The 19059-nt window shown below is 33.4% G+C and overlaps 2 protein-coding genes across 15 annotated transcripts in view; one reads left to right on the plus strand and one right to left on the minus strand.

Moving 5' to 3' along the window:
* LOC126883257 (serine/threonine-protein phosphatase 2A 56 kDa regulatory subunit gamma isoform) overlaps window positions 1-19059 on the plus strand; it is a 244275-nt gene that overhangs the window by 206380 nt on the left and 18836 nt on the right. For all 14 annotated transcript variants that reach the window (XM_050648562.1, XM_050648564.1, XM_050648559.1 and 11 more), the window contains one exon: window positions 10895-11124. In XM_050648562.1, coding sequence (XP_050504519.1) covers window positions 10895-11124 — 230 coding nt within the window. The remainder of the gene's footprint in view (window positions 1-10894; window positions 11125-19059) is intronic.
* On the minus strand, window positions 17371-19043 carry LOC126883258 (uncharacterized). Its single transcript, XM_050648566.1, has 3 exons — window positions 18611-19043; window positions 17781-18007; window positions 17371-17513 (listed from the first exon to the last, which is right to left on the minus strand). The coding sequence occupies exons 1-3, from the start codon at window positions 18754-18756 to the stop codon at window positions 17422-17424; spliced, it is 465 nt and encodes a 154-aa protein (XP_050504523.1). The 5' UTR covers window positions 18757-19043; the 3' UTR covers window positions 17371-17421.

Consider the following 19059-nt stretch of genomic DNA (forward strand, 5'->3'; position numbering starts at 1 on the left):
CTAGCCCCCCCCCCCTTCCCATGGGTATGGGCGCTTATGCTTGTGTCTCGTTAGGCTTGTCATAGATGTCTTAAATGTTAATACACCAAGCATCAAAATTAACCCACCATCTTAAAAATAGGAAATTTTTGATGTCTCTCAGTATACTCAGTATGCTCACCGGCCACTGTAGACTCCGGCGACACCTTCATCTGCTGGGATTGGCGGATGGCACACTCGGTGCCATCTATGTGATGAGGAGGAGGAAACTTCCTTACATGTCCTAGACGTGCCCGGCATTGGCCTATTAGAGGTGGCAGATCCTGGGATTGGCCTTTATGCAGCCGAGTCGGATGAGGTAGTTGCCTTTAAAGGAACTTGTGGCTTTCTGTGAGGCCTAAGGTTACTGCACGATTAGACGTTCGGGGCAGCAGGGGGAGCTCAGATTTGCAGCCCCTGCTGATTCTGACAGACATGGGAGCCCGGTGCAGCCTGGACCCCAGAAACGCGGAAGACCAGGTTCTTATGGACCTGGTCTGTATGTGGTTCACCGCCGCCAGCTTGAATTTAAAGAAGAACCGTTATTGATCAATATCTTTTCACATTTTCAGCTTTCACATTTTCGACAAAAGCGGTAAGAACTGAATTGCAAATGCGATTTCCTATTGTATACTAAATATACAGTATATGTAGTATACTAAAGTATACTAAATGTAATGTTGCACATTACATTTAGTATACTTTGGATAGCAATACATATACATATAGTTTATAGCACCCGAAAGGCTAGCCCCCCCCCCCTTCCCATGGGTATGGGCGCTTATGCTTGTGTCTCGTTAGGCTTGTCATAGATGTCTTAAATGTTAATACACCAAGCATCAAAATTAACCCACCATCTTAAAAATAGGAAATTTTTGATGTCTCGTATTTCCTAAACCTGTTGTCCGATTTGAGTGATTTTTTTAGCATATTATAGCCTTATTCTTCAAGAATATCGATGTAATAATATTATTTCTAAAGAGGTAAGTGTCATTGTATACAGGGTGTAACAATGATAGTGTGTTTTTCCTCAAAGTTTGGAACATCCCGTGGAATATTAAAGCGTATATAAAATATTGAAATTAAAACTCGACTGTAGCCTTGGGCTTTCTTAACATTTTGCTTTTTGATTCATTTGCTTATGTGGTGTGGGATACTAAAAAAGTTGGGTACTTCAACAACTAGCCATGTTATTCATCAATACAGGGTGTTTTTAAATAAGTGCGACAAACTTTAAGGGGTACTACATGAAAAAATAATGACCGTTTGGTTTATAAACATAATGTCCACAAATGCTTACGGGATGTTGAATTTTTTCTTACAAACTGACAATTTATATATTGCTCTAAAACCGGTTGAGATATGCAAATGAAATTTGGTAGGTTTTAAGAGGTAGTTATTGCGAATTTTTTGACATACAATTAAGAATTTTATATTCACCATTGGCGTGCATACGGGATGTATCTAAAATGTTTATACCCGTATGCACGCCAATGGTGATTATAAAATTCGTAATTGTATGTCAAAAAATGCGCAATAACTACCTCTTAAAACCTACCAAATTTCACTTGCATATCTCGAGCAGTTTTAGAGCAATAAATAAATCGTCAGTTTGTTAGGAAAAATTCAACATCCCGTATCTCGGAAACAAATAATTGCGGACATATGTTTATAAAGCAAACGGTCATTATTTTTTTCATGCAGAATTACCCCTTATAGTTTGTCGCACTTATTTAGAAACACCCTGTATTGATGAATAATATTTTTAGTTGTTAAAGTACCTAACTTTTTTATTATTTAATATAAGAGGATGAATCAAAAAGCAAAATGTTAAGAAAGCCTAAGGCTACAGTTGAGTTTTAATTTCAATATTTTATATACGCTAGAATATTCTACAGCGTGTTCTAAACTTTGAGGAAAAAACACACTATTATTGTTACACCCGGTATACAATGACACTAACCTCTTTAGCAATAATACTATTACATCGGTATTTTTGAAGAATAAACACTCAAATCGGACAACAGGTTTAGGAAATACGAGACATCAAAAATGTCCCAATTTTAAGGTGGTGCGTTAATTTTGATGCTTAGTGTATTAGGACAACAAATCAAAATTGGATTAAAACCCAATTCTCTCTATTTTTGTTTATGTACATTTATTTCATAAAGTTGATTAAAGCAATCGCAATTGCAACAATTAAGCCCTGGCCATTTTGTGAACAAGTTGAAAATGGCCGAGATATTGAACAAAATCAATTTCTGTAAAACTAATCCCCGCAAGTTCTTACGCTCACGCCTTTACTGCCTACGTACGACCTCAAAATATTGAAACGTTAAAGCACATTTTCCAACAGTATGTTGGCTTTACAAATTATCTCCTTGACATCGTCTCTGCTTTTCACGTTTTACCATCTTATCTTACGTCCATAAAAACTTTTGATGTACCTACCGTGAAATAATTTTCCCCAAATGTGATACCCCAAAACTTTTTGTGCAAATCGCAATAAACAAATGAAACATTTTAAAAACTCCCAACGATTTCTGCACATATTCAAATAGAAGTCAGTACTAAAGTGGAGCATATTTTGATATAGCTAAGGACCAGTGACCTATTTATAGGACAGTAAAATAAATTATAGTGACGATTCAACAATGTATGTTTCCGAGATTTATTTATGAATATTTGTGTAATAAACCTTACTTAACAATATTGAAAGATAAAAAGTGCGAAATGAAACTTTTATTATTAAATGTGTAAATATAGACAAGGTCAACTTTGTTGAATGTTATAATTTTTTTTATTGAATTAGTGTTGGTAATATTTTTAATCAAACAAAGTTTATAGTTCAGTTTATTACCGTTTAACACCGCACACATCTTATGGAAAATATAATGTCACTCAAATGAAATAAAATTTACATAAATATATTCGTCTCAAAATTACAATCATTTTATATCCTTGCGCCAACTCTGAATTTTGAATAATAACGGCGTAAATTGATATAAATAAATCTAAAATCGAATGGGAATTTAATTGAGTCAAAGAGGAAAATTATTTTCGGAATCGCCACTTTATTAATCTTTAAGGCAGAGGCTTATAGATAATCAAGTAGGCACACCTAATTTGGCTAGGCGTACAAAAGTATATAATTCCTCTAATGCGCTTATCTCACGCTGGGTAAACGCGACTACACTAATAGTATTTATGAATGACAGTTTTATAGACTTCAAAAATGTGATTTCTATAAATTTTAATTACAATTTACGCCATTATTAATCAAAATTCAGAGTTGGCGCGAATGATATGATATGAATGTCTTGAATGATATTAAATATCTCAAGACCAATCTATTAATGTCAATTTTATTTCATGTTTCACATTTTTTGAGTGACATACATTGCGCTACAAAATTAACGCATAATTTTAAAATTCTTATTTTGAGTTGTAATGAAAAATTTTTTGTTTGTTCTTTTCTGCTTTATGGTTGTTTTAGAACAACTTAAATAAAAAAACTTTTCTTTTTTTACAAAAAATGTATTGAAATTAACTAAATAACATCATAAATCTAAACATCTAAACAAACAACTAATCTAAACAAACTAACATTATAATAATTATAAGTTATATATAATTATTATATGACGGAATTGATAAAGTTCAAGAAAGTTCTAGTACCGAGTACTAGTATCGAGTATTGCCTCCTCTGGCATTTATTACAGCTTGACAACGATCTCTCATACTAAGAATTACCTTTCTAATTCCTTCTTGATCAATTTGATCCCAAATTTCAACTAACCGCAAAAACAGTGTTCATCTAATGTGTTTAGTGCATTAGGTAGTTGTCGTAGTTGTCTGCCAATGATGTCCCAAACATATTCTATTAGGTTGAGGTCAGGACTTCTCGCAGGCCAATCCATGGCAGGAATTCCAACCTAATGACGATATTGCTGCACAATTCTTGCCATGTGTGGCCTGGCATTATCTTGCATAAGCATGAAATTATCCCCAATAAATGGTGCAAATGGCGCGCCATGCTCTTTTAAAATGTCTGTTATATACCTCAGCGATGTAAGCCGCCCGCGATCTATTCTAATTCCGTACGAGCCTCCCAATTAATCCCACCCACACCATTACCGAGCCGCCGCCATACTGTACAGTACGGTGTTACATTGTGCGTAGTGTTCCCCAGGCCTTCTGTACACTATGTTTCTCCTGTCATCAGAAAAAAGGCAGTACAGTATTTCTCATGATCATCTTTCAGTGCGTCACAGTTTTTCGATTTCTTTCTAACGCATTAAATTGTATGTGACAGAAAAAAAGGCACGTCGGTGATTACATTTCGTCGGTGACATTTTTATAACATTTATTCTAGTTGTCGATAGATGGCGCCATAATAAAAAAATAATTTTTTTTTAATTAGATAATAATATTACAAATATAATCTGTATAATTTATAAGACTATACAAATCAAAGAAAATACCATTTTATAAATGCAAGAAACACTTTTGATTTGTTTTTATTCCAAATTGAAAATAAAATGTGACAACTTTCAGATTTAACTAAAATGTCATGTTAGAATAAATGCAATAAATGTGTATTATCACGGACTTACCCTTTTTCCTATCATTTGTTACGCACTGAAAAATGATCATGAGAAGTACCTGGATTCATCGGTGAACAATATTCTTCCCCAATAGTCATTATTCCAATCAACATGTTCACGAGCAAAATGTAATCTTTGCCTTCTATGGTCTCTGGTCAATGATGGGCCAGTTGGTACCCTTCCAGGGCGTAAGTCGTTTTCGGCAAGTCTTCTTCTAATCGTATTTTGGCTGATCTAAAGTTATAACAATCCAAAAATTTCATTTTGTACTGCTAACAAACCTTTGTCTCGGTGTACGAAGTGTCAAAAACCGGTCTTGATTAGGAGTTGTAACCCTTCCATGGCCTTCACCGGGTCTTCTCGAGTTACTTCCAGTAACAGAAAAACGTTTTAACACTCTTGAAATGGTTGACTGAATGACGTTAAAACGTTCAGCGAGTTCGACCTGAGTGTAACGAAGTGTCTTCGCGAAGAGTAACCATTCTAATACAGTCACTTTCTGGCAAATTTCGATTTTCTTGCTGCTGGTGGTTCATTTCAACTGAAAAAACACTCAATAAGCTTGAAAAAACCCTTTAAACGTTTAGCACAGTGTATTCCAATCCAACTAAATTCGAAATAAAATGATGCACGACTAGCATGTTTTTATTATTTTTTTTTTTTGTAAAAAATGATAAAAACATCAGCGTTTTTTACCGTTTTTTCGATAAATTTTACAATATACCGTGGGTAACAGGTAACAATAATATATTATCACAAAAATCGAAACATTAAAATTATTTGATTTAACAGGATTTTTAGAATTATGCGTTAATTTTGGAGCGCAGTGTATTTTCCATAAGATGTGTGTGGTGTACTTTAAATAAATTTTAATCGTTGAGAAAAATTAAATTTTTAGTATCCTACAAATAGGATGTTGGCCTATGATGGGCTAACTCGGAAAATATCGACCTTACCATTTTGTTGAAAAGTTGAAAACGGCGGAGATATTGAGCAAAAACGGTTCTCCTTTAAATTCCCTCTCAACCGGCTGACGCGGCGACAGAATTAGGGGGGCTAATGACCCCCCTAAAGGTTAGAATAATAAAATTTGGGGTAGCTCGCCGGGAAAGGTTAGGCCGACTGAACTAATTAGGATTAGATATACACAGGAGAATAAGCTATGTGACGTGAGAAGAATTCTAAAGGTGCCATTATCATGATAAAGGATAAATTTTTTAAACAAGTGATGGATTCGACCCTTACTTGATGGAAGTTTATTTTATCTAACAAAGAAATACTGAAAATTTTTGTTTTCAATACTTCCACAAAATTCGGCTATTTCGGCAGAGTGCCTTCTCCATTGATTTGTTTTTACTATGCGTCTATACTTTATACACACACCGGCAAAATTAGCCGAACATCTTAAAAATGGGACTCGTTTGATGTCTCGATTTTCCTAAACCAGTTGTCCGATTTCAGTGATTCTTTTAGTATGTTATAGCCTTATTATTTAAGAATATCGTTGTGATAATACTGTTGCTAGACAGGTAAATATCATTTTATACCGGTTGTAACAATCATACTGTGTTTTTTTCTTAAAGTTCGGAACACCCTGTGGAATATTATAGCATATGTAAAATATTAAAATTAAAACTCAATTGTAGAGTTAGGCTTTCTTAACATTTTCCTTTTCGATTCATTTATTTATGTGGGATAATAAAAAAGTTATGTGCGTTAACAACTACCCACGTTTTTCATCAATTGATCCTCATAGTAGGGGAGGGAAGTATGCTAAATTTGCAATTACTCGAGCGTTATGGGGACCTATTGGATTGTGAAGAGTACGTGCTAAAGCCAGAAAAAGGTTAAGTTAAGTTTTCCATATAGTAGGGGACTTTTCATTTTTTAATTTAATTTTCCTTTGAAACAATCGTTTTTTTCCGATTATAGCGCGATCTATCCATAATTCGAAAAAACGTGTCGAATGAAAGTTGCTTATTTTTACGTAAAGAATCCAAATCTGCAATAAAAATTGAGGGCTCCTATTCAAGATTTTAAATTAAATCCCCCCCCCCCCCCCGTGTTTGGTGCCATTTGATAAATTTTTCAAAATTATTGAATACGTGTGTTTTGCAGTTTTTCGATCTGATGTTCATTTTTCGTCGATGTTGTAAAATTTGTAAAAAAGCATGGCAAAATAAATACTGAATATTACAATGCATGTGCGCTCAGCGTTTGACATTAAAACGCCCCTCGAAGCTTCTTCTTCTACTATGGCACTACAGCCCAAATTGAGCCTTGGCCTCCTTTATTTTTTGCCTCCACCCTTGTTTGTCTGTGGCTGCTCTTCTCCATACACGGACTCCTAAAAGGGCTTGTGCGTCGCTGTTTACTGTGTCTTCTACTGTGTCATTCTAACATTCATTGCTCTTTTTCTCTCCCATTCTTATCACATGTCCGGCTCATTGCAATCTTTGTATTCTAATCAAGTCTGACAGCGGTACTTCCTTATAAAGTTAATAAAGTTCGTTGTTGTATCGACTTCTGAAGATTCCGTTTTCTCTCACAGGTCCTAGTATTCTCCTCAGTACTTTCCTTTCGAATGTATCGAGTTTGTTTTTGGATGTTTCTTTCAGGACCCAGGCTTCACTGCCACAGCATGTTATTGGTCGAATTAAAGTTTTATAGATTCTCATCTTTGTATTTCGGTGGACACTTTTAGACCGAAATATATGGGAGAGGGCAAAATAAGCTATGTTTGCCTGTGTTATTCTCTTCCGTATTTCTCCATCTTCTCCCCTCGTCGTCATTGTGACATCGCTTACATCGCTTATTAATTTATTTATTTAATACATCTATTGAATTACTTTAGACTTGTTTATTAAACTAAGCAGTTACTCGAGCGCGTCAGATTATCACATGGGATTATCACAAATTATCTATTCTTAGAAAAGCTCGAAATCGTCAGATTAAGATAAGGTAAGTTAAGTACATGCAAAACAGTGTATATTTCAAAAATCTGACGATTTGAGCGGGCCGTAAGAAAATGGGTGAGTCACTAAGTTTCACAAAAAAGCGAATATTTTGCGAAATAAACGTCAGATCGAAAAACTAAAAAATACGTGGGGGTTTCAATATTTTTCAAAAATCTATCGAATAATACTAAACACTTCACCCAACGGAGAGGGGTGGGGGGTAAAAAAATTTTAAATACGATATTTCGCGAAATGAACATCAGATCGTAAAACTGCAAAATACACGTATTCAGTATTTTTCAAAAATCTATCGAATGGCACCAAACACGTCCCCCCGCGGAGGTGGGGTGGGGGTTACTTTAAAATCTTAAATAGGAGCCCCCAATTTTTATTGCAGATTTGGATTCTTTACGTAAAGATAAGCAACATTTTTTCCAATTATGGATAGATTGCGCTGTAATCGAAAAAAATACGATTGGTGGAAATGGAAAATTAAATTAAAAAATGGAGAGTCCCACACTTTATGGAAAACTTAACTTTTTTTGGTTTTAGCACCCACTCTTCACAAACCAATAGGTCCCCATAACGCTCGAATAACTGCAAATTTAGCATACTTTCCTCCTCTACTATGAGGATATATATTGATGAAAAACATGGCTAGTTGTTAAAGCCCATAACTTTTTAATTTTCCAACATAAGCAAATGAATCAAAAAAGAAAATGTTAAGAAAGCCTAAGGCTATAATTAAGTGTTAATTTCAATATTTTATATATGCTAGAATATCCCACAGGGTGTTTCAAACTTTAAGAAAAAAACACAATATGATTGTTACACCCGGTATAAAATGATATTTACCTGTCCAGCAACAATATTATTACATCGATATTCTTAAATGATACGGCTATAACATGCTAAAAGAATCACTCAAATCGCATAACAGGTTTAAGAAATTCGAGACATCAAACATGTCCCCTTTTTAAGGTGTTCGGCTAATGTTGCCGGTGTGTGTAGTATTTAACTGAATAAGTTTAGGGAGGAGAAGCTTTTTGTCTCAAGTTGGTCATTTAGAATTATATCTGTTTTTTTGTGATTTATTAATTTCCATAGATTTTAATAAGGCTGGCTTAACCCATTTGCTGCCTATCGAAGAGGTTGGAACTCGGTTAGGAACTGTTGTGTTGAACGGCACCTGACTGAAGTAATCATATCACGCGCTGGCGCGTTATCGGCAGCGAATGGGTTAAGGCCTTTATTTTGAATATGGAGAATTTGAAATTGGTCATTGAAAGAATAATTATTATAATCTAGAAGGTGAAGTGCATGCGTAGAAGCTGTTTTTCTATTATTGAAAGCCCTTTTGTGTTCTGTTATACGTTTGTTAAAGTTTATACCAGTTTGGCGGATGTAAGTTTTAGGGCAGACACCGCTTGGAAGTTTGTACACACAACTGTGTAAGTGCTTTTCATTTGGTCCTTGTTGTTCTTAATACATTCGCTTAAGTTGTTTGTCCTGAAAGCTGGTGTTATTCCTTTCTTTTTTATGTGTTTGGCTATTTTAGTTGATATTATGGCGCGTCCACATTGGTAAATGTTTCGTGCGTATTGAACTAATGGTTCGGCGCAAATTTTTATCAGTGAGGACGCGGTGGTCAAATCATTTGATCTTCGCTCGAAAACGATAACCAATGGAGCGTGGTTGTGTGCGTCGAAAATTCTTGCGTGCGATTTATGCGACGAACACGTCCACACTAGCACAATTTACTTCGAGCACGCAAATATTTGCGACGAACAGCTGGTACGCACGAAAAATTTACCAATGCGGACGCGGCATTACAGGCAATTTAATTGATATATTATGTATATACAGGCAAAATATTCAAAATAAAGGCCTTAAGCTATCCTTTAGAATATATGGATCCCACATAGGGATAAAGGCAAAGAGAGTGACTCTGATATATAAATAATATTATAAGTTGATTAATTTAAGAAATCCACACTTGCATTATATACTGACCTAGAAACATTATTTGTAGTAATAACTAACTACACTTGGGAGCAAAAAAGCCTACTCAAAAGTAAAATAAGTTATATTTTTTTGTCTACGCTGTTTGGCAAGTGTCTGTCCACATATATGTAAAATTAGAAGTAAAATATTGTGAACAGAGGTAAGTTTTATTGCAACGACACCAATATTTATAAAGTTAGTAACTAAATAACATAACAAAGGTGACTTAGTATTGTATGTGAGAAAATATGTTATGAATGAAAGCCATTATGCAATTAATGTAATACTGAACTTTTATAGAATTAATACTGAGTATTTCCTCCTTTGCGTTGTATTATACTTTCCATGCAAGATTTTAAGGACCTTATTAAGTTTCTGGCTGATTCCTGAGGAATCGCTTTCCACTTTTCATATAATACAGTTTTTAGATCCGCCACCGTCCATGGTGCTGGATTAAGAACCCGAACTCAATGGAAGCCAGTCCATTATTGTTATATTGGTGATCTTTGGCCAGGTAATATTTGTGTGACATCAACGAATATATACTCTGATAGAAAAGTACGGCCCTGTAACGTTTTAGCATAGGATTTTGCGTTCCAACTGAGTAGGTGCCATGGAGGTGCATAGACCTGACAGCGACTACGGACTACCACCGCACGCATTGCGGCCGCAACATCCCTCAACAAGCCTGCTTATAAACGTGACCATCTGTTTCATATATAAGCTTCTTCTAGGAGCTGTATATTCGTTGGTGACATCTTGCGTTATCATGTATTAGCATAAATCCGTCGACTATGTAGCCGGTGTAAGGAACATGATCTTGGAAAATATCCGTAATGTAACGATCCGCTGTCAAACCCCCTCCGCGACTACCACCGGACACGAACACACGCTCTGTTTTTCCTTCTAAAGATATACCACTCCAAAACATACACGATCCACGTACTACACTTCGAAGTGTACACACATATCAATGTTTGAAAAGCGACTGAGACGACCACCGGCGGATTCATAGAGGTCTAAATTGCGTAGACCCGATACAATGTTTGCTGCATTCTCTATGCCATACAAAAGTAGGCAAATTTTCTAACACGTTGCCAATTTGCATGAAATAATAATTTTTTGGAAGCTCTATAATAGACAATTTTTTTTCATTCGTTGTTTTAATTCAAAGAAGACAACATGGAATTACTAAGTATAAAATACAATTCATCGAGTGAGTCGATTTTTTTTGCTCGCAAGTGTAGGTAGTTTGACTTATTTTAACAAATTCATTTTACTAATTATTGATTTATTTAATTTGTGTAGGTTGCAGAGAGAGCACTGTATTATTGGAATAACGAATATGTGATGTCACTAGTATCAGATAACGTGGTTAAAATACTACCTATTATGTTTCCCAGTTTATATAGAAACTCTAAAAGTCATTGGAATAAAACAATTCATGGATTAATCTATAACGCGTTAAAGTTATTTATGGAAATGGATCAGAAACTTTTTGACGATTGTACCCAACAGTATCGACAAGAAAGACAAAAGTAAGTTTATTTTTAGATTAATAATCTACCTTAATATCCTCTTTAATTAATAATCTTTAGTAGATTATAAATCTACTAAATTTTCATATCTAATAGTCACTGAGAAGGAATCTTCTTCTTCTTCAAGTGCCCTGTCCGTTGTGAACGTTGCCTATTATGATGATAAGATTCTAGATGGTCAATTATTATGTTGTTTATCCGTAACTGTCGAGCAGGTTGTTGCTTTTTGCTTATCAGCATCCATTTTGTCTTCTTGAAGTTGAGGCACAGGCCGTATTCATCATTAACTGAATTAAGGAATTAAGGATTCACCATTGCCTGTTGTAATTCATCTATGCTACTTGCAAGGATTACCGTGACATCGGCATATCTTCTATTGTTGGTTAACTCACCGTTTATTTTTATGACCTCACTTGCATTTTCCATACATTTTTTAAATATTTCCTCGGAATAAATATTAAATAGGAGAGGGGATAAGATACACCACTGCCGGACACCTCTTTCGATCTCTTCAGTAAGTTCGTTGCCAATTTTTGCTCTTGCTGTTTGACCCCAGTATAGGTTTACCACAATCCGAATATCCTTGTCGTCAATATCTGTCTTTCGCAGAATATCTAATAATTTTTCATGGTTGACGTTGTCAAATGCTTTTCTAAAATCCACAAAGCACAAATACACATCCTTATCAACGTCTCTACACCACGGTATAAGCATCTGGAGAGCAAAAACTGTCTCTCTGGTTCCAAGGACTTTCCGAAAGCCAAACTGCGATCTATCAATATGAGACTCATTAACCATATTATTCTTCTATGAATGATCTTGAATGAACTGAAGTAGCACTTGGCAAACTGTAGTTGAACAAGATGGTTGTTTGAGATTTCAGGTAGGGTCTTGTAATGTTCCCGGAAAGTATCCGCTAACATCGCCTTTATAATTTTACGATTTAAGAATGTAAATTGAATTCGACATATAACCACTGTTTGGTTTTGGGGCTATTGAAAGTACATGAGTTCACTGATGATGGACTGATAAGTCCGAAAACGTTCGTTCTGAAGAAATTTATGTAATCCATTTGGATTTTAAGATTTTTAATCAAATTATACCTACTACTAAGGAGTTTTTTACTTTGATGTTAAAGGTTTTTTCCTGATGCTCTTCTGAATCGAATGTCAAAAGGTTTTGCTTAAGTTAGACGTTTAGGCTTATTGCCGAAAATTGGTAGGTTTTATTAGTGCTTAATTGCCTCGACTATTTAAGTTCTTTGAATCATACCTATACAGGGTGGTCCATCTTATTCGCCTCGATCTCTGTAGGGAAAACGACTTAATATTAAAAAAAAAGTATGTGTGTACTTTGTACCTGTGTAAATAAAAGTATGCACAACGGCAATGGTTTATTGATGCCATATTTTTTTATTGTCAAATTTTTTAAAAATGCTATTGCTAAAAATGATATTGCTAATTTTCTGTATATCTGATCAGGGTGAGTTAAAACGCAACTACATTATTTTCTCAGTAATGTTAAAATGGAATACCCTGTATTTTATATCACTATTGAAAAGTACCATTACCGTACCTTAATTTGTATACAGCATTCCCTCTGTCTAAATTTATTAGTTTTCTAGATATTTTTATTTTTCAATGGACCAGTAGCGTGACCACCCAGATTACCAGAATTTAATAAACTTAACTGACTTTTTTGGGGTTACTTTAAGAATGAAGGTTATAAAATGCCTCCAACAACAAGAGATGAGATGAAAAATAGAATACAAAGTGTATTTCGAAGTGTTAATTTACAAATGCTTTGTAGTGTAAGTAACTCATTCAGTGACCGTTTTTAGGCATGTATAAATGCGTTAGGAGGTCATTTTGAACAACTTATGTAATTAAATATTTAAAATATTTTATTAAAATTAGCTTTCAATTTTTCATGTTCATGTTTTTTTTTGTAAAATTTTTTACTGATAAATTATTTTTCGTTCTCTATTTGTTACATTTACATACAAAAGTAGTTTTTAATTGTTTTCGCAAAATGGTGTGTTTTGTGTTTGTGTTTTTTTGTAAAATTTATAACTAATAAATTATTTTTCTTTCGTTATGTTTGTTACACTTACATACACAAGTAGTTTTTAATTGTTTCAAAAATGTTGTATGTTGTGGTTGTTTTTTTTTTGTAAAATTTATTACTAATACATTATATTTCTTTCTTTATTTGTTACATTGTTACATTTATTATCAGATTGATAATCAGTAATGGTAAATTGTCAGTTTTAGATAATTCAGTCATGGCTTACTTAAAATTTGGAGAGATTTATACCCGTAATAGGGCTTTTCATTCACAGTCATTTGTTTCGAGCTTCTGTCATATGGCGTATAATCCGTGTATATTAATATTATACACAGATTATACATATACAACATATGATAGAAGCTCGAAACAAATGACAATCGATGAAAAGCCCTATTAATAATTTGCTCTGAAAAAGGAAAATATCTTGAAAACTAATAAATTTAGACATAGGGAATTTTATATAAAAATTAAAGTACGGTCATGGTACTTTTCAATAGTGATATAAAATACAGGGTGTTCCATTTAAAATTACTGAGAAAATAATGTACTTGCGTTTTGACTCACCCTGTATTCAATATAAAGAAAATTAGCAGTATCAATCATTTATGAAAATTTTGACAATAAATAAAAAAATATGGCATCAATAATCCATTGCTTTTGTGCTTATTTTTATTTATACAGTGAGTTGAACTGGTTACGATTTTCATATAAAATTGGTTATAACTTTGTAAATACGATGTATAACATAACAAACCTAAATCGTTTGTAATCGAGAAGTTAACAGGATTTCGAATATAAGATAAAATAGAGGGTGTTCTATTTAAAAAAAAAACATAAGTTTGGTCTGCCACTATGTTATCGAACACCCTTTGACATTCTAACTAATTTTAAAATGTGCTCAAAGTTGGCTACAATTTTTGTTATTATTGCTATCTATTACTATAACGGATCTAAGGAGCTTTACCCCACTAATCAATCACCCTGTATGAATTCAACAAATTAAATATACTTTAAACAGTTTATTCGTATTTTATTTAAAGATTACACTAAATTTAATACTTAATACTTTCCAAAGATTTTTCTAAAACAATACCAAGGAAAATCACCCGGATTTGAACCTCTAGATCTGCAGTCGAAAGCTCTACCAATGAGCTATAGTGTCTTTGTTTATAAGGATTACAAAATTTCTCACGACTTATTATCGTATTCCCAATGAAGACATACCCAAAGAAACAAAAATTATAATAAATATCTTTACTAAAAACACTAATAGATTCTTTTTACACCTTACTTGCACTGATACATACATAAAAGATTTAGCAACTAATTCCATACTGTCTGAGTGCGCATGCGCGTGGCCTTTTATAAAAATTCATTCCCAATCGCGCCTAAAGAATTATAACTCCAAAAATTTCTTCACAGTAATATACAGGGCCATTAACACTACAATCTAATAATAATGTGAATTATAAAGGGTGCTCCAAAAAATAGTGGTATATCAGAGTTATATTTTTCTTATCGAACACCCTATATCTGATAACATTTTTAATTACCCTTAAAAAATAAGCTATATTGCAGGGGTGGCCAAATTGTGGCTCGCGAGCCACATGTGGCTCTTTGAAGGATTATTTGTGGCTCTCGATAAATGTACCTACCTGAGTTACTTTTAATTTTTGTGTTTCAAAATGTCTTAAATTACTGGGAACAAAAAAATATAAAAGACTAAGTGTAACATCAGGACTTAAAGGATACCCCTTATTAGTAGTGCTATTCAATTTTGCGTTAGAATATGTAATAAGTAAAATATCATCTGAGCTGATAGGGGGATTTGTGAATCGAGAATCAAAACTATTGTTGGCCTTTGCTCATAATCTAGGTGCAGTCGCTCATTCTACAAGAGACGTGAGAGAGGTGTTTTCACAATTCAAAGAAGAAACAGGTAGTCTGGGCCTTCGAATAAATGAAGAGACGATGAAATACATGTCAGAAACCAAAAATCCAAGACCAAGAGTCAGGCAGAACATAATATTAACCAAAAATCCAACATAACTATAAATGACCACAACTTCGAAGTAGTAAAAGAGTTTAAATATCTAGGGGCAGTAATCACAGATGACAACAACATATAAAAAAGGTCTCAGCAAGGATAGCTGTATGCAATCGAGCATTACACTCTCTATCATCATCATTAAGATCTAAGCTGCTAAAAAACAATCTAAATTAAGACTGTACATTAGTGTACATGCCAATTATTCGCCCAATTGTTACACATGGAAGTTAAATGTGAAAAGTTCTCAGAATTGGTCACGGTGTATGGTACTAAAAACATCGTCAGACATATAAAAGCTAAGATAAGATGAGCAGGTCATGTCGTAAGATCAGAGGAAGGCAAAAGGGTTACAGGCAGTGTTTTTTGAGAGACGGTAAAAGATCAGTAGGCCGTCCCCGAAAAAGATGGAAGGATGATGAAGAATCAAAGTATCCTGAATTGGTAAAGGCGGCTTGTAGAACTATTTGCATATTTGAAACAACGATGTAAACCATTTTATTTCACTTTGAAATTCGTGAAATCCAAACAGCGAGAGAAAAATTTAATACCTTTTTTACACTTATTAAAAAATTGTTTAATTGCGGCTCGCGAAAAATTTTAAATTTTGAAAAATGGCTCGGACTATCAAGGTACTTGGTCACCCCTGCTATATTGTATAAGAGTTACCTAAACCTAAACACCGAGTGTTTTGATTTATTTCGATTTTTATAAAAATGTAAGGTTTAAAAAAAATATCTACGAATCTAAGAATTGAATAATTTTTCTTAGGTCTTATAGTTGTGCAAGCAAACTAAGAGAGTCATTACTATTCAGCTCAGCGTGGTACTATTGATGAAAATGTGTACTTAAATAAACAATAGATTATTCCATAAAACAGGTAGATCCCTTGTTGATATAATTTCATATCTTGAAGAATTGTACCCCGCGGAGCTGAATATTAATGACTCTCTTATGTAGTTCTGCTGAGCGGGGTACCGTTGTCCGAGTTGTGAAATTATATAAAGAAAGGTTTAATTTTATAAAACAGATAGACCCATTTTTAATGGAATTTTTTAACTCAGACAATAGCACCCCGCTCAGCTGAATATTAATGACTCTCTTAGATAGTTTGCCAGACTTTAATAATAAACTATTTGTCATATTTAAGCAGATATTTGTTTTCACAAAATTTTGTACAGGGTCGTCAAAATATTAAATTGTTTTATTAACAAATTACAGATGTAACAACATATTTATTTTAATTGAAACACCCTGTATTTTATTAGTTTATCGTGTGGAAAATTTAATTACCTTTCAATCCATATTAGGGCTTCCTACACCTATCTCCCTTTATTTTTGAAATATTTAAAGATTTCCTAATTTGTAAGCTTTAACAATTAGAATGAAGTATGTCGTGGTGATGTACAACAAACACATCACCAAACACCGATGATATGCTTAGAGAAGATACTGTCTTAAATACAATTTACATTTGTATCATTTACTCACACAAAGTGTCAGGGGCGGCTCGTGATAGTAGAAGGTGGTGAGGCACACTAGAGTCGAACAAACATAAGTTTGGGATTGCGACGTAGCGTTTCGCGCAGACAAGCAAACCATTTCTACCAGTGGCGGACGAAAACAGGCAGATTTGAAATAAATTTTTATAAGTATGTAAATTATAATAGCACCTAAATTATATTTAATTAAAGCGAAGAATGAATTTTTTTCTTTTTATTTTCATAGTTTTTAATAATTATGAAGCTTATAATCAGTTGCATTTGATAAAATAATGAGCAAAATATTAGGAGTACTTTAATATATGACAAATTCCTCAATATTTACAATTATTTAATAACATTATCAGAAAGGAAGGATTTTAACTATAAAAAAAATTAAACAAGTGTTTATTTTTACTAATTCTAATGTATTTATTTTCTAAACAATGATTCTAAACAAAGTTTTAATTACGATTCTTCAGATGGTTCTAAGATATCTATTCTGGAATTTGAAGTATTTCGGAAATCGAATTTTAAACAAATTATCGATTATAAATACTTGGTACTTTTGAAAAAACATTCTTCATAACTGTAAATTGTAGAAAGTTGAACTAAAACGATGTCAACAAAATATCAATTTAAAATACATTATCCATTATACAATTTTATTTTTTAAGCTGAATAATTACTTTTACTATGTTACCTAAAGCCTAATCCAATTATCGTTTTCCTTAATGTTTCCTTTGACCCTGGAAATTCCATTTGTTTGTTCTTTAGTTTTTGATAGATACCTTAATTAAATAGAAATCGTTAAAATATTTGGAAATTAAATCTTCTTTTATACTCTAAGTAAATAAAAGTGTAAAAGAATTGTATCTATCTACCATTTTTGTTAAAAATGCATCTATATCAGTGTGTTTACGAAAAAACTTTTATTTCGTTCTAAACGGGTACAAACAATTGTTTTATAATTTTACTTACTCTATTTTATTTACCATAAAAAATATAGGTATCAATTTCCCATTAACTAATAGTTTTTTAACTTTTAAACTATTTACCATTAATTGTAGGGGATCTTTTCTCGATGGTGTAGAAGTCGTATATAATATTTTTTATGGTTTTCACTTGTCCACTGCTAAATTCAATTTTTTTGGAACGACAACGTTTTCTTTTTGGACTTTTAAAAGATAAACTAGTCGCTTCATTTTTATTTACGTCTCTACCTTCTTTTCTTATTTTGGTTAAGGTGTTTTTGCTTATACCCGTCGCTGCTAGAATCCTATCCCTACAATTACCAATGTTAAATGTTACTAAACGAAAATATTGCGAAAAAAATTGCAAAAGATTGGCGTGAAAGAAGAAACAGTGCCTAAAAACTTGTGTATTTGATCAGGGCATCCTTCCTGTTAGGACGTATGGCTCATAAACATGGACATTAAAAAAGGCCAACATAAACAAAATAGAAAGGACTCACAGAAAATATATATTGTATTAATTCATGTTTTATTCCATGTTGGGAATAACACTTCAAGACAGAAAACCAAACAAATGGATAAGAGAGAAAACAAACGTAAAAAATGTAACTGAGCATATTCAGGGTTAAAGTGGAGATTTGCAGGCCACAATGCGAGACAGGAAGATAAAAGATGGAAGGCTGAAATACAAAACAGGAGACCGTGGACGCAGCTACAGGAACTCACTGGAAAAGCGCAGCCAAGGACAGACAGATATGGAAAGATTTGGGGAAAGCCTATGTTCAAAGGTGGATAGAAATGGGCTAAAGAAGAAGAAGAATCTGATGAAACTTCATAAATACAATTATAATAAGAAAATAAGAATAATAGTAACTTTAATATCAAGAAAATAAAATGTTATTAACAATACTTACGTCAATTTACTTAAAGGTATTAACAGGTTTTCGGTTGTTTTGAAATGTGCTGCCTCTTGTTCCATAAATGTAGTAACATTATAAATGATTGCCTTTGCTTGGCTATTCAATCCCAGCCCTTTGATTCCTATCTTTTTATGAGGCATATTGTTAAATAACTAATGACTTAACTTAACACACTAGAGATACACTAAATGTCTTAATAATACACTAATTACTACTACTAATATACCAAACACTAAGCTAAAAACTATTAATAAAATATCCAACACGATCAAACCAATAAGTAACACTCTCTGCGATACGTAATGCACTTCTAACTACGACACTGGCGATCAGCAAACTGGCCGTTTCCATGGTAACGCTAGTAAACAAGAACCACTGCGCATCATCGAGTTTTGAATCATATTCCCAAACTTATGTTTGTCCGAGTCTACACCTGAGGAATT

The sequence above is a fragment of the Diabrotica virgifera genome, chromosome 4 (assembly GCF_917563875.1).
Source record: "Diabrotica virgifera virgifera chromosome 4, PGI_DIABVI_V3a".
In the NCBI taxonomy this organism is placed as follows: domain Eukaryota; kingdom Metazoa; phylum Arthropoda; class Insecta; order Coleoptera; family Chrysomelidae; genus Diabrotica; species Diabrotica virgifera.